Source organism: Zonotrichia albicollis, chromosome 25 (assembly GCF_047830755.1).
Source record: "Zonotrichia albicollis isolate bZonAlb1 chromosome 25, bZonAlb1.hap1, whole genome shotgun sequence".
NCBI lineage: Eukaryota > Metazoa > Chordata > Aves > Passeriformes > Passerellidae > Zonotrichia > Zonotrichia albicollis.
The window spans coordinates 5,963,865-5,988,001 of NC_133843.1; the positions used below are offsets into that span (position 1 = coordinate 5,963,865).

Genomic DNA, 24,137 nt, shown 5'->3' on the forward strand with positions numbered 1-24,137 from the left:
AAAGCTGGAGAAGATGATAAAAGGAATATAGAAATCGATAACCCATAGCAGCTAATTAAGGAAGAGAATTATGTGATCTACCAATGAACATTAATTTATTTGTTTGCTTAAAATATATAAATAAGTGAAAAAGTTCTGTATGGGCTACAAGGGTACTCTCAATCCTCTTGTCCAGATCACTGATAAAGAGTTCAAACACATCCCAAAAACCTGTTTTTTATCCCAGCTTTCCTGCCATGAACGAGCTCCTGTGGGGTGTGTTTGGGGCTGGGCTGAGCCCTCTGCTCACCTCCCCTGTCCCAAAGCTATGTGGGCAGAAATAGGGAAAGAGGGGGCCCATGAGGGAAGCCATGAGGGGCCAAGGGGAGCCAGAGCGGCCATGAAGGGCCAGCACCTGTGGAGTGTGTTTGGGGCAGGGCTGCCCTCCTCCCTCTGTTCACCTCCCTTGTCCCAAAGCCATTCGGGCAGAAATAGAGCAGAAATAGGGCGGTTTCCCCATTTCCCTCCGCCTTTCCCCGCACCTCCCTGGGCCAGGGCCGCTAGATGGCAACCAGCGACCGCCGCTGGGCCCCGGGCTGGCTTCGAGCCGGAGCCGCCGCGTCCCTGCCCGGGGCTCGACGGGCGCTGCCCTCCCCGGCTCCCCGAGCCTTCACCACCTCAGCCATCATCGCTTTTGACCCTTTTTGCCGCAGGGGGATTGCCCTGAGCGCCGTGCCTGGGCCGCTGCCAGGCTGCTGCAGGCAGTCACGGGCGGAGCAGCAACACGAGCCGGGCTGTGTGTAGCCATAAACAGGCGCTGCTGCCCCAGCGGGCGCCTCGCTGTTGTGGGTACACACAGGGACACAGAGCCAGGCCCTTCCTCCCTCAGAACGAGCCCTTCCTCCCCCAGAACGAGCGCTTGGCTCTGGGGCCGGCATCCCGGCCTTGGGGCATCCCCAGGGTGCTGGATGAGGGTGGGCAAGGGTGGGCGAGGGGAGGAGGAGGAGGAGAAGGGTTTGGTGCCCTTCCAGGTGGGTCGGCAGCCGGACAGCTGAGGGAATGGCTCTGAAATAGAGCTTCAGGGAAGAAATGAGTCACCCCAGGCTGGAAATAAACAGGGCAGCGGGCGCCCGAGCGGCTCCTTGTGCGGGTTTTTGTGGGTATGGCACAATATCCCTTACCGAGACACCCCTTGGGTCTGAACCTGCGCCCCTTTTTAAGGGTAAAGCATCAGGGAAACGTCAAAAAAACGGAGAAGGCGGCAGTCGGACGTTCTCAATAATTTATCCCAAGCTCTATATACAAAGACAAGCTCTGGCAGAGGGTTGGGAAGGGAACCTGGCTCCCGGCAGGACTCTTGGCACGCTGGATCTCCCCCCTCAACACGCGCCAGCTAAAAATTGCCGGAGCTGGGACTCCCCTCCGGAATTTCTCCGCTGGGTGACGGGATGCGTTCAGCACAGGTCTGACCCACTCTGGAGGGAGCCTTCCCATTCCCTACCCCACATCCCACCTCCTTCCCAAATCACCCATTTAATTAGCTAGGGAGGGAAAGGAGAGGGGGGGAAAGGAGCCCCCCGACCCCTCAGATCTTGATCTCAGTCCGGAAGGTTTGCTGGACGTGCTCGGAGTGCTTGGCCGGCCGGCGCTGAGCCCGGATGGTCAACATCCCATTGTCCCCCAGTGAGGAGGACACGGATGTGGGGTCCACGTCTTCGGGCAGCTGGCACTTGTGGGTGAAGGTGTTCATGACGGTGCCATCTGTGGCCAACTGGGAGAAAAAAATTGGTGAAAAGAGGCGATTTTGGGGTGCGAGCAGAATAGGGACTCATTATTCCCCATTATTAATTAATAGTGAATTAAATACTGCTGGGGTTGTGGCTGGAGCTGTTTGGGAATTGGGTGGGAGCTGAGCAGTCCCCACACCCGCAGTGAGGATTTTGGGGGTGAGCAGGGAAGGGAGGGAGCACCCACCTTCTCGGCGTGCACCTCGATCTGGTTGTTGGAGGTGGTGACAATGATGTCCTCGGGCGCGAAGTCGCTGACGTCCACCGTGAACTGATAGGTGTTCCCCAGGGTCTTCACCACGCCCGTGTTACCGGGGCGAGCTGCAGGGCACGGTTTGGGGGGGTCACAGCCACGGCTTGCCCAGGATCCCCCCTCCCCAAATACCTCCCGGGTGCGCCCCAAACTCACCTGGGAACCCCAGGCTCTCCCCGTGGGGCCGGACAAAGCTCCCGAAAAGCTCCATGGAGCCGGCGGGCGAGGGTTTCACTTTCAGCCGCCGCTTGCGCCCACCTGCGACCCCCAGCTCCCGCCGGGGGGATGAGCGGAACCCCCTTCCTCGCTCTCCTGCCGGCGAAGGCGACGCCGGATCGGTTATTTCGGGATATTTCGACTTGACGAGCTTTTTAAAGCCTCGTTAAGGCTCCCGGCCGCCTGCCAGACCTCTCGTAAAACCGGCTAAATTTAGGTCTTGCGCCGGAGACGGTGGAAATTTTTCCCCTCTCCGTTCAACCCCCCAGCTCAACGCCATGGAATGCGATGCCTATTATTAAGGAATAATCACGATAATGAATTAAAATACTTATTAAATCCTCCCCGCCGCGGGATGTACGTTGGGACTGGGAGCCGGAGGGTGGCGGAGGGGGGAGGAAACCCGGCTCGCTCCGGCCCGAGCGGGTCCGTCGGATTCGTCAAGGTCGTTTTTAATGAGCTCGTTTGCAAACTCAGTCGGGCAGCGGAGGCCGAGGCGGGAGGAACGGGTCAGGGGTGCTACAAAAAACGGGGTGCGGTCCACCTGAAGCGTCCCCGGGATGGAGCGCCCTGTCCCCAGGGGGCTGCGGGGGGAGAAGGAGGAGGAGGAGGAGGTGGAGAGGGTGCTGGTGTCGGAGCACAGCTGGAGACCCTGCCCCACCGCCCGGAGGAGGGTCCGAGGTGAGACCCCCACCCAAAAAGGGGGATTTTATGGGGGCGGGGGTTTTTTGGGGGGTCAGCACCCTGTTTCCCCGCTCGCAGGGTGCTTGGAGTGGGTGAAGCGGCAGCTGTTCCGCGTCGGGGAGGATTGGTACTTCCTCTTCATCCTGGGGGTGCTCATGGCCACCATCAGCTTCGCCATGGACATCATCGTCGCCAGGCTCTACGCCGGTAACGAGGGGCGCCCTGGGGGCGTTTGGGGGCTCACTGAGTACACAGGGGGCTCTTTAGGGGGTGCAGCTCCCCTCCCGACACCTCTCCTCCAGCCCACACGTGGCTGTACCGGGAGATCGGGGACATCGCGGTGCTCAAGTACCTCTCGTGGACCCTGTTCCCCACGGCCATGGCCGCCTTCTCCAGCGGCTTCGCCCAGAGCATCACCCCGCACTCCGGAGGTGAGCCGGCTGCACCCCGACCTCCCTGACTCCCTAAAGGGCCCCCTTGGTCATGGGGAACCCCTAAAATTTGGGTCCTGCCCCCCTCCCCACCGCCAGGCTCCGGCATCCCGGAGCTGAAGACCATCCTGATGGGCGTGGTGCTGGAGGACTACCTGGCCATCCAGAACTTCGGGGCCAAGGTGGTGGGGCTGACCTGCACCCTGACGTGCGGCAGCACCGTTTTCCTTGGCAAAGTGGTGAGGGATCCCCTTCTGAACCCCAAAATCCCCAGCGGTTTCAGCCGGTGCCGGGGTGGGGGGCGCTCAGCACTGTGTCCCCCCAGGGTCCCTATGTCCACCTCTCCGCCATGGCCGCAGCTTATCTGGGGAAGATGAGGACCACGGTGACGAGGGAATATGAGGTGGGGCAAACCCAAAAAATGAACGGAGAAATTTGATTTTACCCCAAAAAGCTGGGGTTGTACCTAACCCCCCCCCCCTCCTTACAGAACAAGTTCAAGCAGCACGAGATGCTGGTGGCAGCTCAAGCCGTCGGGGTGGCCACAGTCTTCGGGGCACCCATCAGCGGTGAGGACCCCCCTAATCCCACCCTGGGCCCCCCCTAAACCTCGCCCTGATCCCTTTCCCCGTTTTTCCAGGGGTGCTTTTCAGCATCGAGGTGATGTCCCCCCACTTCGCCGTGCGGGATTACTGGCGCGGCTTCTTTGCTGCCACCTGTGGCGCCTTCATGTTTCGGCTCCTGGCCGTGTTCAACAGTGAGCAAGGCAAGGCAGGCTGGGCTGGATGTGCCCCCTCTTCCCCTTGACCCTCCCCCGGGACATTTTTGGGGTGCACACCCCCAAACCCACACCCTCATTCCTGTCTCCCCTCCCAGAAACCATCGCCGCTGTTTTTAAGAGTGACCTCAAGATTGATTTTCCCTTCGACCTCCTGGAGACCTTCTTTTTCCTGATTTTGGGGTACGGAGGGCCCGGTTTTGGGGTGCTGTCTGTGCTCTGCCTGTGCCCTACCCGCCCTCTCCTCACAGGATCATCTGTGGGATCGTGGCCTGTGCTTATCTCTTCTGCCAGCGCTGGATGATGGTGGCCGTCAAGAGGAACCGGCTGACAGCCAAGCTCTTGGCCACTGAGTCTGTACTGGGCGTCCGTCCATCTGTCTGTCTGCACCCTGCACCCACGGTGTCTGTGTGTCCGTGCTGTGCAGGGGCTGCGTGTCCCTGTGTCCTTCCCATCCACCCTGGGTGTCCCTGTGTCCTTCCCATACACCCTGGGTGTCCCTGTGTCCCTCCCTACATTCACCCTGGGTGTCCCTGTGTCCTTCCCATACACCCTGGGTGTCCCTGTGTCCCCCCTGCCCACCCACTCTGAGTGTCCGTATGTCCACCCTGTGCACCCTGGCCATCCATGCATCCTCCATACACCCTCCACATCCACCCTGAGTGTCCCTGTGTCCCCTGCTGCACACCCTGGGTGTTTCTGTGTCCTCCCCATCACCCTGAGTGTCCCTGTGTCCCCTCCCTGCACCCCAACTGTCCCTATATGCCCCCCATCCACCCTGGGTGGCCATGTACCCACCCTGTGCATCCATCTGTCCCCCACACCGACCCTGGGTGCCCTGATATCCCCCCATCCACCCTGAGTGTCCCTGGGTCCCTCCCGTGTGTCTGTCTGTCCGTCCCCACGCACCCAGCCCCGGTGTCCCCCTGCAGCAAACCCGTGTACACGGTGCTGGCCGTGCTGCTCCTCGCCTCCATCACCTTCCCGCCCGGGCTGGGCCAGTTCATGGCCTCCAGGGTGAGTGGGGGCACTTGGGGCTCCCTGGGGACCCCAAAACCTCCCAGCGGGGGCTCAGGGTGTCCATTTGTCTGTCTGTCCATCCATCCAGCTCACCATGAAGGAACATCTCATCTCCCTCTTTGACAACCGCACGTGGGGCGTGCTGGCTGCCAACGCCTCGGGGGTGGCCAAGCCTGGGGGGCTCTGGCAGGAGTGGGACCATCCCTCTGCCACCATCTACGGCACCCTGACCTTCTTCCTGCTCATGAAGGTAACCATGGCCCCCCAGTCTCCAGCTGCGCCCCCCAACACGGTGTCCCCATGAGGTGACCCCGCTGTGTCCCCCCAGTTCTGGATGCTGATCTTGGCCACCACCCTGCCCCTGCCAGCCGGGTACTTCATGCCCATCTTCATCTATGGTGAGTCAGGGGCTGGGGGGATATGGGGGGACAGCCAGGCTGGGGGGAACATGGGGGGACACACAGCCAATGCAGGGGGACATGGTGGGGACAGACAGCCAATGTAGGGGGGCATGGCGGGCACAGCCAGCCCAGGAGAGGGGTGCAGGGGGTTTACTCAGCCCTTGGAGTGGGATACTGGGGGGTACCCAGCCCTGGAGGGGGGTACATCCAGTCTGGGGGGTACAGGGGAGGCATCCAGCTCTGGGACAGCTGCAGGAGGGTGGTCACCTCTCCCTCCACCATTCTGGGGGGGCTCCAGGGGTCTCCCCGCCTTCCTTCCTCCCCCAATTTTAGGAGCAGCCATCGGGCGCCTGACAGGGGAGGTGGTGGCCCTGCTCTTCCCACGGGGGCTCCATTCAGAAGGACCCCCACGGCCCATTATTCCTGCTGGCTACGCCCTGGCTGGTGAGTCTGGGGGTGGGGGAGACACACCCACGGGCAGGGGGGACACCCCCACGGGCAGGGGGACACCCCCACGGGCAGGGGGGACACCCTCCCCCATCCCCGACCCCGCTCCCCGCCAGGCGCAGCCGCCTTTGCGGGCTCAGTGACCCACGCGGTGTCCACGGCCCTTCTGGTGTGCGAGGCCACCGGGCACCTGGACCACCTCCTGCCCACCGTGCTGGCCGTGCTGGTGGCCAACGCCATCAGCCAGAAGAACCAACCGTCCTTCTACGACGCCGGCATCATCGTCAAGAAGCTGCCCTACCTGCCCCCCATCCGCAGCCGGCACATCGCGTAAGCCCCCACCCCAAAGCCCACGTTTTGGGGACGTTCTCCAGGAAATGATGGAAATTTGGGGGGTTTTGTGTTCTCCAGCTCCTACCAAGTGGTGGTGGAGGAGTTCATGGAGCGCCGGGTGGTGGCCTTGGCCAAGGGGGACGGGTTCCAGGAGGTGCTGGTGGCCTTGGACGCCTCTGCTGACGCTGAGTACCCCGTGGTGGAGAGCACAGGTGGGATGTGGGACCTGGGGGTCACTGTCACCATGGGGGGTGGTTAGCGAGTCCCTGGCCCTGTGGTGGCCCTTCTGTGTCTCCTCATGGTGTCCCCCCAGTGCCCACTTGATATTCCCCTGCCCTCTCCATGCCTTGCCCACACTGTCCCTCTGGGGTGTCCCTGCAGTGTCCCCATGCTGCTCTTATGGTGCCAGGCTGTCCTGTTCCCGTTGGTGTCCACATGTTGTGCCCTCAATAGTGCCATGGTGCCACTGTAGTATTCCCATACTGTCACCAGGGTGTCCTCATGCCATTCCCATACTGTCCCCACGGTGTCCCCATGCCATTCCCATACTGTCCCCACGGTGTCCCCATGCCATTCCCCTACCGTCCCCATGGTGTCCCTGTACTCTGTCTATGCTGTCCCCATGCTATTCCCATTCTGTCTCCATGGTGTCCCTGTGGGGTGTCCCCTCGATATTCCCATACTGTCCCCATACCATCACCCTGCTGTCCCCATGGGATGTCCCCTTAGTGTCCCCAGTACCACCCCCCATTATTCCCAAACCGTCCCCTCTCTCCAGGGTCCCCCACTCTGGTGGGCACCGTCAGCAGGTCCCAGCTGGTCACCTTCCTCCAGAGCCACAAGCACCCTCAGGCCCCACAAGGGGAGAAGGTAAATGGGGTGGGGGCACCCTACCACACCCAAAAAGTTGCTTTTTCACCCCAAAATTAACATGTCACCTTCCTCAAGCTGGCCACGGTGGGGACACTTGGTGACGACTGCACCATCGAGCCCATCATGCTCCAGTTCTCTCCATGGACCTCCCTGCACCAGGTCTGGGGGTGTGAAACGTGTCCTGGGAGCCCCCCAGGTCTGTGGCACACTGAGGGGACACGGCGAGGGTGGCTTTGTCCCCATGTGTCCCTGTTGTCCCTTTCCCAGGCCTACCACCTCTTCCAGATGCTGAAGCTGCAGCGAGTCTTTGTCACCCGCTCTGGGGAGCTGGTGGGAGCCGTGAGCAGGGCAGAGGTGAAAAGGGGGAAGGAAAAGGGGGAAGGAAAAGGGGGAAGGAAAAGGGGGAAGGAAAAGGGGGAAGGAAAAGGGGGAAGGAAAAGGGGGAAGGAAAAGGGGGACAATGAGGGGGGAAGGGGCTGAAAGGAGAAGGGAAAATGGGGGGAGAGCCCCCATCCCCATCCCACCCCCTGTGTCCCTTCCAGCTGCGGAGAGCGATCGAGGACCTGGCCAACCCCAAGTGATGGCGTTTTGGGACCACAGGGGACCCCTCCCCACAGGTGTCCCCCATGGAAAGAGGGGGAGTCCTGACCCCCCCAGCAGTGTGGGGGGTCTGGGCTGGGGGCATCAGTTGTGCATTAAACCATCGACCCATCAGTGCTTCCTCCTCCTCCTCTTCCTCCTGCCGGTTTCTTTTGGGGAAGTCACCCCCTCCCAAACCCAACAACAACACTACTTAAAACCGCCCAAATCACCCCAAAACTGCCCAGGACGTGCACTGAAGTGCCCCAGTCTCTGTGACACCTCCTGTGCCACCCTTCTAAAATTATCAGCAAATAATTATCCTCATTTTAATTACTGCAATGAATCAGGGGGTGGGTGTTTAGTGACCCCAAAATCCGGGGGAAATGGGGGGCCCGAGTCCCCGCCGCTCTTCGGTGCCCCCGGACTGAGGCGCAGCGGGTTTGGGCGGCGCATCGGGCGCTAACGAAGCCGTAATTAAGCCTGAGGGGTTAATTAGGCGCGGCGGGGCAGGTTGGGCAGGGCGGGCATGCCCGGGCCCGGCGCAGGACGGGTGAAGCGGGGTCAGCGCCAGGGAGACACCCCAAAAGTGGGGCAGGAGCTGGGCTGGGCTCCGGGCTGGGCGCTGGGAGCGGGGCTGGGCTGCGGCACCCACGGCAGGAGCGAGGGGAGCAGGGGAAGGGTCTGCAGCCCCCCGATCGCCCGGAGGGGGGTGAGTGGGTGGGTGGGCAGCGGGCAGCACCCCCAGCCCTGCCCGTCACCCCAAAAGCCCCGCTGTCGCCGTGCCTCAGTTTCCCCGTGGCTTCCCCAGCCCGTCGGCTCCTTGCCCGGCCCCGCCCTGGCACACGGGAGACCGGGGGGTGCCAGGGCCGGCCCGAGGTGTCCCCGCGATCAAGCCCGTCCCGGGGTGTCCCCCCGATGCAGCCCAACCCGGAGTGTACCCCCACCTTCCCCGGGGTGTCCCCCCACTTTTCCCGGGGTGTCCCCCCAGTCCAGCCCAACCCGGAGTGTCCCCCCACCTTTCCCGAGGTGTCCCCCCGATCCAGCCCCTCCCGGAGTGTCCCCCCACTTTCCCGGGGTGTCCCCCCCGATGCAGCCCAGCCCGGGGTGTCCCCCCGATCCAGCCCCTCCCTGAATGTCCCCCCACCTTTCCTGGGGTGTCTCCCCATCTTTCCCGGGGTGTCCCCCCGATCCAGCCCCTCCCTGAGTGTCCCCCCACTTTTCCCGGGGTGTCCCCCCCGGATCCCACCCAACCCGGAGTGTCCCCCCACCTTTCCGGAGGTGTCCCCCCGATCCCACCCAACCCGGGGTGTCCCCCCACTTTCCCGAGGTGTCTCCCCAGTCCAGCCCAGCCCGGGGTGTCCCCCCATCTTTCCCGGGGTGTCCCCCCGATCTAGCCCAGCCCGGGGTGTCCCCCCACTTTTCCCGGGGTGTCCCCCCCCGATCCGGCCCCTCCCTGAGTGTCCCCCCACTTTTCCCGGGGTGCCCCCCATCTTTCCCGGGGTGCCCCCCCCGATCCAGCCCCTCCCTGAGTGTCCCCCCACTTTTCCCGGGGTGTCCCCCCGATCCCACCCAACCCGGAGTGTCCCCCCCCGATCCGGCCCCTCCCGGGCACCTCCGGACTTTGAGCCGCGATCGCGGCCGGCGCCGGGGCTGAGCCCGACGGACTCACGACACCCATAGGACAAAGTCCCCCCGAACGGGGTGAAAATCCCCCAAACCCGCGGCTTTCGCAGCGCGATGTTGGTCCGCCCTCACCTCCCACCCGTCCCTTATTATGGTTTGGGGCAGAAAAAAATGTCAAACCCTTTTTTTTTCCGGCGTTTTCCTACCCAGTCATTTGCAGGCTCCGGGCAGCCGGCGCGGCCGGGCTTTGGCTTCGGGGAGCGGCGGGGGATGGAAAGGCCAAAATTCCTCCTGGGTTTTGCTGGGGAAAGGGGCCCCGCATGGGAAACGCTCCCGGAGCCCTGTGAAACCCCTAAAATCCCTGAGAACCCCCTAAAAATTGTAAACCCCTTTAAAAACCCTCTTTAACTCATTTAAACCTCCTTAAAAATCCTCTTTATCCCATTTAAACCCCCATTAAAACCCCTAAACCCTCTCACTTTTAAAACCCACCTAACCCCCCCCAAAATTCCCTAAATAAACCCCTTAAAAGCATTAAGCCTCCCTAAAAAATAATTTCAAACCCCTTCAAAGCCCCCAACCCTCCTTACAAACCCTGATAACTCCTTAAAAAACCTTAAAATACCTAAAAACTCCCAAAACTTTAAACCTCCTTAACTCCCCCTTAATGCACCCCAAAACCTTTAAAAATCCTTAAAACACCTTAAAAAAACCCATTAAAACCCTCTTACAATCCTTAAATCCCCTAAAATCTAGGGGGAACCCCCTCTCTTTGTCCCCCAAATTCCCTCAATCTCTGTGAACCAGTGGGAAAATACAATATTCTAGAAAACCAAAAAGCACATATTTTTATTCAAAACCCCACAAAAATCCCCATAAATCTATGAAAAAAGGGGGGGAAAAAGCATCCGAGCTGGGTTTTTAAAATTTCCCCCTTTTTTCTCTCCCAAACCCGACACGACCTTTAATTCCTCGCAATAAATATACAAAAATAGAATAAATTAGGTTACAAAATACAAGGCAACACTGGCAGATCAGCAATAAAGGGCAAAAAAATACACCCAAAAACCTGGTGGGAGAGGAATAAATAGGGAGGAAAAAAAAAGCAAAAATAAATCAGTTTTGGGACTGAGCCCTTTTTTTCTTGAAATGTGGGGGGAAAATAGGAAAAAAAAATCCTTCCCCCAGTTCCAAACAAGCTTGAAATTCCATTTTTTTAGGGGGGAGGGAAGGGGCAGCACCCGTTTCATCCCCAGGCGCGGGGACAAGATCAATAACACTATAAAAAAACCCCCTTAATAATTACAGAAATAATAAATAAACCCCTCGGGGAGGAGGGGGGGTCGATGTGGAGTTCTGGGGGTGGGGGGTCAGCCTGGGGACCCCCCAGCCCCTGCCTGCTCCTGCAGCCCCAGCAGGCTGTAGGCAATGCGCTTCTGGTGGCCCGGCAGCCGCACCCCGATCCGCTTGATGTCCCTGGGAAGGGGAACAGGAGAACACGGAGTCAGGAACGGAGTCAGGAATGGGGTCAGGAATGGGGGAATGGGGCTGGAGACACCACGGCCACAGCCCAGGACTGGGGGGAGCTGGGAGCAGCACCCATGTCCTCGTGGGGGGGCATGGATGGGGAGGGGACATGGCTCATCCCAAGGGATGGATGGATGGACACAGCTCATCTCAAGGGATGGATGGATGGATGGATGGACAGACGGATACGGCTCATCCCAAGGGATGGATGGATGGATGGATGAGGGGGTGGACATGGCTCATCCCAAGGGATGGATGGATGGATGGATGGATGGATGGATGGATGGATGGATACGGCTCATCCCAAGGGATGGATGGATGGATGGATGGATGAGGGGGTGGACATGGCTCATCCCGAGGGATGGATGGATGGACAGATACAGCCAACCCCAAGGGATGGATGGACATGGCTCATCCCAAGGGATGGACATGGCTTATTCTGGGGGATGGATGGATGGATATGGCTCATCTCAATGGATGGACGGACATAGCCAAGGCATGGATGGACATGGCTCATCCCAAGGGATGGATGGATGGATGGATGGATGGATGGATGGATGGACGGACATAGCTAACCCCAAGGGATGGATGGACATGGCTTATGATGGATGGATGGATGGATGGATGGATGGACGGACATAGCTAACCCCAAGGGATGGATGGACATGGCTTATGATGGATGGATGGATGGATGGATGGATGGACGGACATAGCTAACCCCAAGGGATGGATGGACATGGCTTATTCTGGGGGATGGATGGATGGATATGGCTCATCTCAATGGATGGACGGACATAGCCAAGGCATGGATGGATATGGCTCATCCCAAGGGATGGATGGATGGACATAGCTAACCCCAAGGGATGGATGGACATGGCTCATCCCAAGGGATGGATGGACATGGCTTATGATGGATGGATGGATGGATAGAGCTAATCCCAAGGGATGGATGGACATGGCTCATCCCAAGGGATGGATGGACATGGCTCATCTGAAGCGGGGGACAGGTGGACATGGCTTATTCTGGGGGATGGATGGATGGATGGATATGGCTCATCCTGAGAGATGGATGGATGGACACAGCTCATCCCAAAGAACGGATGAATGGATGGACATGGCTCATCCCAAGGGATGGATGGATGGATGGATGGATGGACACAGCTCATCCCAGGGGAGGGATGGAGGGATGGAGGGATGGAGGGATGGAGGGATGGATGGACATGGCTTATCCCAGGGGATGAAGGGAATGGAGGCATGGCGTATCCCAGGTGATGGATGGACAAGGCTCATCCGAGGGGATGGACGGATGGTTGGATGGATGGACATGACTCATCCCGAGGGATGGACAGACTGACATGGCTCGTCCCAAGGAATGGATGGATACAGCTCATCTCAAGGGACAGATACAGCTCATCTCAGCCTCTCCAGCCAAGGAACATCTAATTTTATCCCATCCCTCGGGCCACCAAGGCCACGGAAGTGGTTTCCGTTCCCAGCACATCCCTGTCCCTCGGGAGTTGGAGGGGAGGGGATGGGGACAGTGTGGGGACACATTCTAGGGACAGCACGGGCAGGGACTCACTCGCTGGTCATCTGCAGGACCTTCTCGATGGTGCTGTAGCCCGAGGCCATGAAGGTCTCGGTGTACTGGGGCATGCGGATGGACTCCAGCCACTCCGGCACCGAGCGGAACGGGACGCCCTCGGAGCCGCTGGTGCTGGGCAGCCGGATGGACACCCTGCGGAAAATGAGGCAAAAATAGAAAAATTCAATAAAAGTGATGCAGAAATGCAAGGCTGGAAAAGCCATGTGAAAACAGAAGGGCGTGGAAGTGATGCAGAAAGGAAATGATGCAAAAAATGATGCAGGAATGGAGGGGTGTAAAAACATAATGTGAAAATGGGAAGGTGCAAAAAACGATGTGAAAATGGGAAGGTGCAAAAAACAATGTGAAAATGAGAAGGTGCAAAGAATGACACAGAAAGGTGAGGACACAAAAATATTGCAGAAATTAAACAATGCAAAAAATGATGCAGGAACGGAAAGGTGCAAAAATGGAGCGGGAATGAAAGGGCGGCAAACAGAGATGCGAAAGTGGAAGGATGGAAAAATAACACGAGTTGAAAAGATGCAAAAAAAATTGTAAAAACAAAAAGATGAGAAAATCTGTGTAAATGGAAAAAGGAAAAAATAATGCCAAAAACTGGAAGGATGCAAAAATAGCACAGAAATGAAATGGTGCAAAAAGTGATGTGAAAGTGGAAGGTTAAATCAATGATGCAGAAATGGAAAGATGTGAAAAATGACATGAAAATGGAAAAACAATGCAGAAATGGGAAGATGCCAAAAAACAAATGCAAAAATGAGATGATGAAATTGTGATGGAGAAAATGAAATGCTGCAAAAAGTGGATATGTGAAAACTGGGACATACCAAAAAATGATGCAGAAATGGAGATGCCAGAAGCAACGAAGGAGTGCAGAGATGCAAAACTCAACCCAAAACAGCACCATGAGAGTGCGAAAAATGATAGAAGACACAAAGATGTGCAAGAATCAGAGAATCCCAGACTGGTTTGGTTGGGAGGGACCTTAAAGCGCACCCCTGCCATGGGCAGGGACACTTTCCACTGTCCCAGGCTGCTCCCAGCCCTGCCCAGCCTGGCCTTGGGCACTGCCAGGGATCCAGGGGCAGCCACAGCTGCTCTGGGCAATTTCTGCCCTCCCTCTCCTTGCCCCCCATCCTGGTGCTCCCTGCACTCACCGAGGGTCGAAATCTGCCAGTGCCTTGAGGGAGTCGGGGGCGCGGATGAGTTTGTCGAGGATGCTGACGATGTCGGGGAATTTGGGGCGCCGGCAGCGCTCCTGCTGCCAGCACTGCATCATCAGCTGGTAGATGGCCGAGGGACAGTCCAGCGGTGCCGGGAGGCGGAAGCCCTCGTTGATGGCCTTCATCACCTACGAGGAGGAGGAGGAGGAGGAGGAGGGTCAGGGATGGTCCCCCCTAAAAATGGTGTTCATTCACAAAATCCCACAATGGTTTGGGCTGGAATGATTTTAAACTCATCTCATTGTAGCCCCTGCCCTGGGCAGGGACACCTTCCACTGTCCCAGGTTGATCCCAGCCTTGTCTCCCAAATGTCTCCCAGAACACTGGTGGTGGTGGAGGGTGGGCGCTCACCTCGTGGTTGGAGAGCTCCCAGTAGGGCCGCTCGCCGTAGGACATCACCTCCCACATGACGATGCCGTAGCTCCAGACGTCGCTGGCAGAGGTGAACTTGCGGTAGGAGATGGCTTCGGGTGCCGTCCAACGGATCGGGATCTTCCCGCCCTACAGCGACATTGGGGTCAACCCTGCACCCCCAAAAAACCACCTCACCTTGTTCAACCCCACCAACATGGCCACCACGGTTCACTATCATCCACCTTGGACAACCACCCTACCATGACCACCATGATGGACAATCACCCACCTTGTTCAACCACCCAACACGACCAACCATGATGGACAATCACCCACCTTATTCAACCCCACCAACATGGCCACCATGACTCACTATCACCCACCTTGTTCAACCACCCAACATGGCCACCATGATGGACAATCACCCACCTTGTTCAACCACCCAACATGGCCACCATGATGGACAATCACCCACCTTGTTCAACCACCCAACATGGCCACCATGATGGACAATCACCCACCTTGGATGACCACCCCAACACAACCAACCACCCCCTCACCTTGGCCATCCAGCCACCCCTCCCTGGCCACCACCCTGCTGCAGTGACACTCACGCTGGTGGTGTAGGTGGCTTCAGGGTCATCTTCCAGCACCCTCGAGAGCCCGAAATCGGACACTTTGCACACCAGGTTGCTGTTCACCAGGATGTTCCTGGCAGCCAGGTCCCGATGGACGTAATTCATGTTGGCCAAGTACTTCATGCCAGCAGCGATGCCCCTCAACATCCCCACCAGCTGGATGATGCCAAATTCACCTTCTTTTTCCTGGGAAAAGGGGAGAATCCAGCCTGGAATCCACCTGTTGTCCCACCTCCCTTGGTGGGTGTTGGAGGTTCCACCACCCTGTGGTTGTTGCCACCCTGTGTCACCTACCCTCAAGAATTTATCCAGTGCCCCGTTCTCCATGTACTCTGTGATGATCATGAAGGGCTTGTCTGTACAAAAGAAAGACCCCAAAATAGGTAAAAACACCAAAAAATATCCCTCCGAGCCCTCCAAAAAGTCACCACCCTAAAATCTCTAAACCTCCCACAAGCCTTCGCAAAATCCTTAAACCCCCAAATGCCCAATGCCCCTCAAAACAACCCAACCCCCCAAAACAACCCCAACCCCTCAAAAACTACAAAAACCCAAACCACTCCCCAAAACCCAAACCCTACCAGTTCTCCCCAAAAACTCCAGACCCTCAACTCCCCAAAAAGTCACCTCCGTTAAACATTCCCAAAGCAACAATAAAGTTTTAACCCCCTTACAGACTCCAAAAAACCCCAACAGCCAAAACCCCAAAATAACTCCCCCAACTCCTCCAAAAATCCCTGAAGCTCCCCATAAAACCTCCCAAATAAACCTGAATTCCCTCCCCAGAAAAATCCCCAACCTCATCCCTCAAAAAGACCCAAGTCCCTCAAATTCCTCTTTGCACTGTTGCTCAAAGCACCTTATTTTTATAACTCTTTTTTGGGGTGGGAAATTGGGGTGTTTTTTTTGTGGGGACAGGACACAGAGGACACTCACACTTGGAGACAACGCCCTCGAGGCGGATGATGTTGTGGTGGCAGAACTGTCCCATGATGGTGGCCTCGCTCAGGAAGTCCACGCGCTGCTTCTCCGTGTAGCCCACCTTCAATGTCTTGATGGCCACTGGCACCTCCTTCCTGCCGCGCTTCAGGGTGCCCTTGTACACCTCCCCAAATTCACCTGCTCCAAAAAATGTGGGCACCTTTAGCCCCCCTGTCCCACCCTGATTTTGGGGTGTCTCTGGGGGGGGACAAAGCCACGCACCGGCACCGATGACTTTCTGGCGGGTGATGAAGGATGGAGGGATCTCGGTGGTGAACTTGAGCATGGCCTGGTTGGGGTCTTCGTAAGTGTGGGGATCAACGTAGGTCTTGAGGGGCTTCAGCTGGTCTGGAAGTGTCAAGGAGAAGGTCAGCACCCCTGTCACCCCCTGCCCATCCCTGTTGTCCCCACTGTCCCATGGCTCACCTGACTTGGAGAAGTAGACATCCTCAGCGGATTGGCGCGGCCGTGACCTCTTCCTCCTGCGGAAAAGCAGCATTTTATCCCAAAAGATCATCCCCTGCCCATATTGGATGGTGGGACAACAACATTTTGGGGTTTTTGGGAGGTTTTGGGGGGAGTTTGTCCCCTTACCACCGGAGGATGAAGAGGAGAGTGGCCAAGAGGAAGGCGACAAAGACGACGCCGGCGATGCTGCCAGCGATGACGGTGGCTGATGCCATGGCCTCAGAACCTGTGGGGACCATCCAGGTGAGCCCTGCACGCCCTGGAGCACCAACACCCCACTCCTGACACCCCCTGGAGCCCCCACCCCGCACTCCTGACCCCCCCAGCCCCTCCTCACCCTCGGGCAGGGTCTCAAACTCGTGCTGGGGGCTGAAGGCCCCGTGGCCGTCGGCGGTGAGAGCCTGGACCCGAACCACGTAGGCGGTGCCTGGGGACAGCTTGGGCAGGGTGACAGAGGTGCCCTCACAGCGCAGCACTGAGTAGCTGTTCTCATCCACCTGGGGACACGGCAGGGTGACATTAGGGTGACACGCAGGGAGGGGTGGCACGGGTGGGGCAAAGATGAGGTGACGTCGGGACGTGACATGGATGGGGCAGGGATGGAGGTGACAGGGACAGAGGGATGAACATGGGAGGGACACGGATAGAGGCAAGGATAGAGGTGACATGGATGGGGAGGTGACATGGATGGGGAGGTGACATGGATGGAGGGGTGATGTGGATGGAGCAGGGATGGGGACAAGGATGGAGGTGGCGTGGATGGGGGGTTGATGTGGCTCAGGGCAAGGATGGAGGGATGACGTGGACGGAGATTGCATTGACAGAGCTGACACAGCTGGGGGCAAGGATGGTGGTGACACGGATGGAGGTGACACAGATGGAGGTGTCAGGCTGTGTCACCTTCTTGCTGTAGGTGACCTCGTACTTCCAGACCCGACTCTGCTGCCGCAGTGGCACCGTCCAGGACAGGACCAGGCTGGTGGCCGTCCGTCCATCCAGGCTCACTGATGTCACCCGGGGAGGCTCTGTTGTGGGGACACAAAGGGACATCACTGAGGTGTTCCCATGGGGGACGGGGACACCACAGATGTGTCCCCACTATGGAGGGAAGGTGTGGGAGCTGCCGGTGTCCCCTCACCTGTCTGGTTGACGCTGATGGTGGCGCTGGCCACGCTGCGCTGGTGGCTGGAGGGGGACACCCCGTTGCGGGCCTCCACGGTGAAGGTGTAGTTGACGTGTGGCTCCAGGTCGGTGACAGTGACCTCCGTCCCCGTGAGCCCCTGGGGGGGCTGCGAGAAGCGGACGCCCCCGTCGCAGGGCCGGCACTCGCCGCTCTCGGGCCAGCACTGCTCGCAGGTGACGCTGTAGGTGACGTCCTCGCGGCCACCGGGGTCGGCCGGGGGGGCCCAGCGCAGCTGCACCGCGGCCCCCAACCCCAGGGCTGTGACAGCCTGTGGGGGCGAGGGGGGACCTGCGGGGACACAGGGTGGGGTCAGGGGACAGGGTGGTTCTGTGTCACCTCAGTGAGGTGACACCACAGTGTCCTCCCCAGACAGGTGACTTACGGGTGCAGGGATGCTCCGGAGGATCCTCAGGGGCCCGGAAAAATCCGTCCTCGCATGGGCAGGTGGCAGCAGCAGCTGGGGCAGGCAGGGTGTTGGGGGGACAGGGCTGGCAGCCCCCCGAGGACACTGCAGCCTTGAAGGTGCCAGGGGGACAAGCTGGGGGGACACACACAAAGTGACATCAGTGAAATCCCAAATCCCGCTCCCCATCCATGGGATCCACCTGGCAGGTGGGGGGGAAGCATCCCCCAAGCACCCAGAGAGGAGTTATGGAGAGTTTGCCTCATTTTGCAGCTTCTTTATTACTGGGGAGCCCCCCAAAACCACCCCACTCCTGGCTGAGCCCTGCTGCACTCACTGCATTAGTGAGTTAGGGGAATGATCCAGGATGGGGAATTTTGGGTCCAACATCTCATTCCTCCAGCTCAAGTGGGGAATTTTAGGGTATTTTGCTTATTTTGAAGCTGCTACTTTATTTATTTCTTTGCTACTTTGTATTGCTACTTTAAAGTATTGCTACTTTATTTTACTTTACTTTTACTACTGGAATCCCCCCAGCACATCCTTCACGTGAGTTCTCACTACAGTGGTAATGCTGAAAGATGAGGATCCAGGGCTGGGAGTTTTGGAGCCAAAACCTCCTTTCTCCGACCCTGAATCTGGAATTTTTCAGGCATTTCACCTCATTTTTGCAATCACTGCCCCACCTATCGCTGTAGTTTGAGATTTTCTAAGCCTTCTAATGTTAACATTCTTGTAGCAAACTTTCTCACACACTTTCTGTAAATAACTCACTGTTTTGCATTCTTTTATGAAAAAAGAGAAAGTTGATAGACTGTTAGTCTGTCCAGTGTCATTGGAGGGGTGGCACTGTCACCCTCCAATCCACTGTTGCTCTTAGAAAATTATAAATGTTGGAGTCAGAAAATAAACTTCCCTTTTTTCTTCACCTTGAAAACAGCAGTGGTTTTTTCTTTACCTTGAAACAAGCAGTGCGCTTGTGTTCTTTCATGTCCTATAGCGACACCCCACCCCTCTCTCAGCTAAGCCGTTCCACAATCCCCTCAAGGCTGAGGATTGGGAATTTTGGGGCGAATCCTCTCCTCACCACCCCTCAGCTCAGCCCAGTCCATACCTTGGCAGGTGTCTCCCAGGCTCTGGAAGCCGGCGCGGCACAGGCACTCCCCGATGGGCACGAGCCACTCGCCGTCGGCGTTGCAGTGCAGGGCGGGCGCCTGCTCGGCCACGGCCTCGGCCACGCACGAGCCCCGCACCTCGGCCAAGGTCTGCGAGTCGGCGCCGGCCACGGTCTCCGGGAACCTCGCCATGCCCCGCACCACGGCCGGGCAGCGCTTGTAGTACACGCGCACGGAGAGCAGCGCCACGCAGGCGCCCAGGTCCTGGAAGGCCAGGTAGAAACCCTTCCTGTGGAGCGGCCCCACCGAGCGCACCTCCACGTTGAGCTTCACGTTGCGGGCGGCGAAATCCTCCTGCACGGTGATCTCGTCCGGGGCGATGGTGTCGATCTTCTTGAACTGGCGCTTCTGGAAGTTGGTGCCGTAATCCACGTCGGACTCGGCGTAGTAGAGGTTGAAGGTCTCCTTGCAGGAGCCGCCGCCGGCCGTGGGGAAGCTGTTGCAGTCGCGCACGGTGAACTGCAGCTCGATGAAGATGCGCTGGGCCACGCCGCGGTAGATCCAGTTGGTGCGGAGCCAGTTCTCCTGCTCGCCCTCCAGGACGTTGCACACGGAGTACATGTAGATCAGGGAGTCGTTGAGGACGTTCTGCAGCTGGTCCCACTGTCCCCAGAGACAGAAATGGGGCTATGGAGGGGAACTGAGGCACTGTCCCCAGGGATGGGTTTGTCCCTGTCTCATTCCCCCGTCCCCATTCCCATGGAGGTCCCCAGACACATCCCAGAGGTCTCCAAACCCATGGGTGCTCCCACGTCCATCCCCATGGTTGTTCCTGGTCCCATGGAGGGCTACAGCCCAATTCCAGCAGAGGTTTCCATGGATGTCCCTGTCCCCATGCCCATGGAGATCCTCATGACCAAAGGATGTTCCTGTGGAGATCCCTCCCTTACAGATGCTCCTGTCCCCATTCCCATGAATGCCCCCAGACCCATCCCTGTGAATGTCTCTATTCCCATGGAGGTCCCCATGGATGCCCTCATCCCCATTCCTGTGATGTCCTTGTCCCATCCCCGTGGAGCTCCCCCAAGGCTGTCCCCATTCCCCATCCCAGAGCCAGCCAGCGGGGCTGGATGCTGCATCCATGTGTGCTCACCCCTTTTCCATAGGGATGGGTGAGCCAGCCCAGCTCCCCATGTGCCTTGGCGAAGTCCAGCAGCACCACTGTGGGAGAGGAGAGAGGACAGGGACGTCAGCAGATGCCACCAGGACCTGCAGGTGCCACCAATACACCCCTCTGGCCCGTGGATGTTGGTCCCCCAGGACCCACGGATGTCCCTCAGGACCCATGGACAACCCCAAGGAAGTCCCCAGGATGTGCAAACACTCCTGGGATCCACAGATGTCCCCAAAATTCATAGATGCCCTGGGCACCCACAGATGTCCCTGGGACCTCTGGATGACATCAGCACCCACAGATATCCCTGAGACCCACAGACATCCCACCAGGATCCCTGGATGTCCTGGGCACCCACAGACATCCCTGGAACCCCCAGATGCCAGCCAGGAGGTTCCATGGATGTCCCCAAGACCCTGGATACCCCCAGGACCCACAGATCCACCCCATTTCCACAGGCGTCCCCAAGAGCCACAGATGTCCCCAGGACCTCCAAACAGTCCCAGGCCCCACAGGTGTCCCCTGGACCCACGGACCCCCCGTTCCCGGCAGATTCCGCTGGACGAAGCCCCCCGGGGCCGCCCCCAGAGGCGGGGAAGCCGCGGGGCCCGGAGGGACCTGCCCTGGCACGCCGAGGGCGGCGGCCGGATCCAGCGCCGGGAGAGGAAGAGGAGGAAGAGGAGGCCGGGGAGGGAGCGGGGCCCCCCGGTGAATCACCCCCCAGGAATGTGCCCGGACGCCCGGGTTCAGCGGGAGATGGGTCCGGCGGGACGGGGCCATTTCGGGACGGATGTGCCCCCCCAGCTCCCACGAACGGGCTGGCGTCCGGGTCAGGTTTGGGGGGGACCCCAGAACCTGCCTGGGGGGGACGCGAGGGGCTGCAGCGTCCCCCCCGCGCCGTGCCCGGGCTCAGGAAGGATGCCGGGGCGGATATCCCGGTTTTCCTGAGGCTGGAAATCCCCCCCGCGAGCCTCCGGAGAGCGGAAAGCTGCCGGAGCCAGGGCCGGAGCGGGCGGGGGTTCCCCGCCGGTGCCCCCGGGTGGCTCTGGGGACGGTGCCGGGGCCGCAGCCCCGTCCCGGGAGTCACCTGTACCCACCGCCACCACCATCATCATCATCATCAAATTCTCCGTCACCTTCGTCACCCGGCACGGCCGCCCCCACCTCCAGTGCCACCAACCCTATCGCCACCGTCAGCGCCACCCCCGTCCCATTCCCAATCCCATTCCGGCTGCATCCTTGTCCCTGCCCTGCCCTAACCTCGTTCCCATCCCAATCTTTGTCTGAATCCGAATTAAATTCCCACAGTGAACCCGAATCCCATCCCCTTCACTCCCATCCCAATCCCATCCCCATCTCACCCTTAACAAGAATCCCAATCGCCAAATTATTCCCATCCTTATCCCCTCCTCAATCTCAATCTGAACCCAATCATAATCCCAAAATTGATCCCATCCCAGTCCCAATCCTGCTCCATTCCCTCCTCTTTAACCTCCTCCCCACCTCAGCTCACCCCAAATCCCACTGGATCTCACACAGGGGAACCAATCCCCCCGAAATCCCCAAATCCCACCACTCCCATCACTTTCCCTTTCCCCCCACGCACTTCTCAAACCTCAAATCCCAGTATTCCCTCCTGGGAAACAGCACTTTGGGAACACACCCCAAATCCCACAGCTGCCACCCCCTCTGCTGTACCCCAAAAATCCTTATTTTAGGGTTTTTTTACCCCATTTTTAGTTTTCAGGGAGTATTTTCCATGCCAGCCTCTGATTTATTTGCATTTGGGGCTGGATTCTTCCACTTTACCCTCAAAAAATGACGGATTAAAGCCGTCAGGCAGAGTTTATAGAAACTCAATCCTAAGAAAATTCCAGGTGTACACAAAAAAGTGAATTTCCCCCTTTTTTTTTGCCCAATCCTGCCAAATTAAGCCCCAAAATCACCGGGGGAAGGGCTGCGAGGTGGAGGCCGAGACGCTGCTTGTTTTTTCCCAGCAATTTTTTGGAATTTTCCTGACATTGTTTTCCAGCTCTCCGGCCGGATCCTACCCGATCCTGCACCACCCATGGGAAACGCTCCATTTTAAGGTGATTTTCCCCTTTTTTGGGGGATTTATTTTTTAATCCCCCCCACCTTCACCCCTGTGCCAGCCTCCTTTGGGGGCTCCCGGCAGGACCTGGCCCCGGCGCGTCGGTTCGACGCTCGGCACGGGAAAAGTTGCCCCAAACTCTTGGGTTTCGCCTCATTTCAACTTTTTTCCTCCCCATTTAAATTATTTCTCCTCTATTTTAGTTGTTCCCCCATTTTAGCTGTCCCCCCCCCCCCCCCCAGTATTTTTATCTCCCCACACACCTTTTTAACTCCCCCCTCCCTTACTTTAACTTTTGCTCATTAATTTAACTTTTCCCCTTTTCATTTAAACTTCTCCGCCCTCATTTCAACTTTTCCCTTAATTTTAACCTTCCCCTCCTGCCTCGCCCCAAAGGCGCTCCGGCACCTGCAGATTCCGCACCGCACCCCAAACTATGCGGGGGGAAGGGGGAACCCACATTCCCCTTTACCCTCAGAGCGCTCCCCAACTCCTCAGCTCCCCCCAAACCACCTGAATTTACCCCAAAACCACCCCACCCCACAATAAAGGGGTTTCGGGGTGCTCCCCCCCATAAAAAAAAGTGTGGGACTCACCTTCCTCGGCGGCCAGGGGGCTGAGGGCGGTGAGGAGGAGGAGGGTGAGGGCCGCGGGGGTGCCCGCCATGGCGGGGCGGTTTTGGGGGGTCCCGGGCGCGCCCCACGAGCGGCGGCCCCGCGGGGAGTACGGGGGATGTGGGGTGCGGGGCCGCGCGCCCGCTCCTGTTCATTCATGCCCCGCTGACGTCACCGGCCACGCCCGCTCTTAAAGGCGCAGCAGCCGCTCCCAGTACGCACCAGTACGGCACTGGGAGGGCGCGTGCCCCAGGGAGGGACGCGGCCGGGGGGAGGGGAGGGGGCTGTGGGAGCCCCCCCAAGGTGGGGCACGGCCCTGGAGGGGGTTCGGGGGTCCCGCAGCCCCGCGGGGACCCCCCAAGCCCGGTCCTGAAGGGGTGAACGCGCTCCCCCCTCCCGCCCCCTCCCCTTTCATTCATGAATCGGCGTGGGAAGGGCGGGGAGGCGGCAGCCAATGGCTGCAGGGGGCGGGGCCACGCCGTTACTACCGGCCACGCCCCCCGCCCACCAGTTCGATACTGGGGGGATTGGGGGGAACCGGTGTGGGGGGGCTGCTCGGGCCCCAAATCCTCAGCACCACCGTCCTCATGGACCTGCAGCACCCCAAATCCCACAGCACCCCAAATCCTATCACCCACAGCACCCCAAATCCCACAGCACCCCAAATCCCATCACCCACAGCACCCCAAATCCCACAGCACCCACAGCAGCCCAAATCCCATCACCCACCGCACCCCAAGTCCCATCACCCACAGCACCCCAAATCCCATAGCACCCCAAATCCCATCACCCACAGCACCCCAAATCTCACAGCACCCCAAATCCCATAGCACCCCAAATCCCATCACCCACAGCACCCCAAATCCCACAGCATCCTAAATCCCATCACCCACCGCACCCCAAATCCCATAGCACCCCAAATCCTATCACCCACAGCACCCCAAATCCCACAGCACCCTAAATCCTACCATGCACAGCACCCTAAATCCCACAGCATCCTACATCCCATCACCGACAGCACCCCAAATCCCATCACCCTCGGCACTCCAAATCCCATAGCACCTCAAACCCTGGATCATCTGTTGCACCCCAAATCCCATAGTGCCCTAATCCCATCAATTCCAGCACCTCAAATCCCTCAGCAGCCCTGTCCCCATGATCCTGCAGCGCCCCAAATCCTGTGTCTTCCATAGCACCCCAAATCCCACAGCACCCCAATCCTTTCACCTCCAGCGCCACAAATCCCCCAGCACCCCAAAACACCTCAAATCCCACAGCACTCCAAATCCTGCACCCCTGTTCCCATAATCCCTCTGCAGCCACATCCCCAAATACCCACAGAGCCCCAAAGC

General features: G+C 58.7%; 3 protein-coding genes across 3 annotated transcripts; 1 reads left to right on the forward strand and 2 right to left on the reverse strand.

The window, feature by feature from the left end:
• Window positions 1-1,247: 1,247 nt before the first annotated feature.
• HSPB7 (heat shock protein family B (small) member 7) lies at window positions 1,248-2,368 on the reverse strand. Its single transcript, XM_005496224.4, has 3 exons — window positions 2,176-2,368; window positions 1,954-2,087; window positions 1,248-1,750 (listed from the first exon to the last, which is right to left on the reverse strand). The coding sequence occupies exons 1-3, from the start codon at window positions 2,228-2,230 to the stop codon at window positions 1,565-1,567; spliced, it is 375 nt and encodes a 124-aa protein (XP_005496281.1). The 5' UTR covers window positions 2,231-2,368; the 3' UTR covers window positions 1,248-1,564.
• Window position 2,369: 1 nt separating this feature from the next.
• On the forward strand, window positions 2,370-8,087 carry CLCNKA (chloride voltage-gated channel Ka). Its single transcript, XM_074558476.1, has 19 exons — window positions 2,370-2,916; window positions 2,998-3,126; window positions 3,222-3,350; window positions 3,450-3,589; window positions 3,676-3,753; window positions 3,841-3,919; window positions 3,991-4,116; window positions 4,227-4,311; window positions 4,380-4,481; window positions 5,061-5,145; window positions 5,237-5,398; window positions 5,477-5,546; window positions 5,883-5,993; window positions 6,113-6,326; window positions 6,408-6,541; window positions 7,108-7,199; window positions 7,278-7,361; window positions 7,470-7,556; window positions 7,745-8,087. Exons 1-19 carry the CDS (start codon window positions 2,796-2,798, stop codon window positions 7,781-7,783), a joined length of 2,067 nt encoding a protein of 688 aa, XP_074414577.1. The 5' UTR covers window positions 2,370-2,795; the 3' UTR covers window positions 7,784-8,087.
• A 2,142-nt stretch (window positions 8,088-10,229) lies between these two features.
• Window positions 10,230-23,457, reverse strand: EPHA2 (EPH receptor A2). The gene is given in 18 exon segments (XM_074558517.1): window positions 10,230-10,883; window positions 12,517-12,672; window positions 13,698-13,891; window positions 14,115-14,264; window positions 14,732-14,941; window positions 15,050-15,111; window positions 15,692-15,874; window positions 15,959-16,084; window positions 16,163-16,218; window positions 16,331-16,430; window positions 16,542-16,701; window positions 17,105-17,229; window positions 17,343-17,675; window positions 17,770-17,925; window positions 18,905-19,568; window positions 20,059-20,126; window positions 22,768-22,915; window positions 22,918-23,457. Coding segments are annotated over 18 exon segments (3,024 nt in total). The 5' UTR covers window positions 22,945-23,457; the 3' UTR covers window positions 10,230-10,777.
• Window positions 23,458-24,137: the final 680 nt, after the last annotated feature.

Bases quoted from the DNA above. Each gene is read 5' to 3' on its own strand.
- CLCNKA (XM_074558476.1), top strand. From the start codon at position 2,796: ATGGAGCGCCCTGTCCCCAGGGGGCTGCGGGGGGAGAAGGAGGAGGAG. The intron at 4,117-4,226 runs GCAAGGCAGGCT...CTCCCCTCCCAG, and splicing joins CGTGTTCAACAGTGAGCAAG to AAACCATCGCCGCTGTTTTT. The intron at 7,557-7,744 runs GTGAAAAGGGGG...TGTCCCTTCCAG, and splicing joins GAGCCGTGAGCAGGGCAGAG to CTGCGGAGAGCGATCGAGGA.
- HSPB7 (XM_005496224.4), bottom strand. From the start codon at position 2,230: ATGGAGCTTTTCGGGAGCTTTGTCCGGCCCCACGGGGAGAGCCTGGGG. The intron at 2,088-2,175 runs GTGAGTTTGGGG...CGTGCCCTGCAG, and splicing joins GGAGAGCCTGGGGTTCCCAG to CTCGCCCCGGTAACACGGGC. The intron at 1,751-1,953 runs GTGGGTGCTCCC...TTTTTCTCCCAG, and splicing joins TCGAGGTGCACGCCGAGAAG to TTGGCCACAGATGGCACCGT.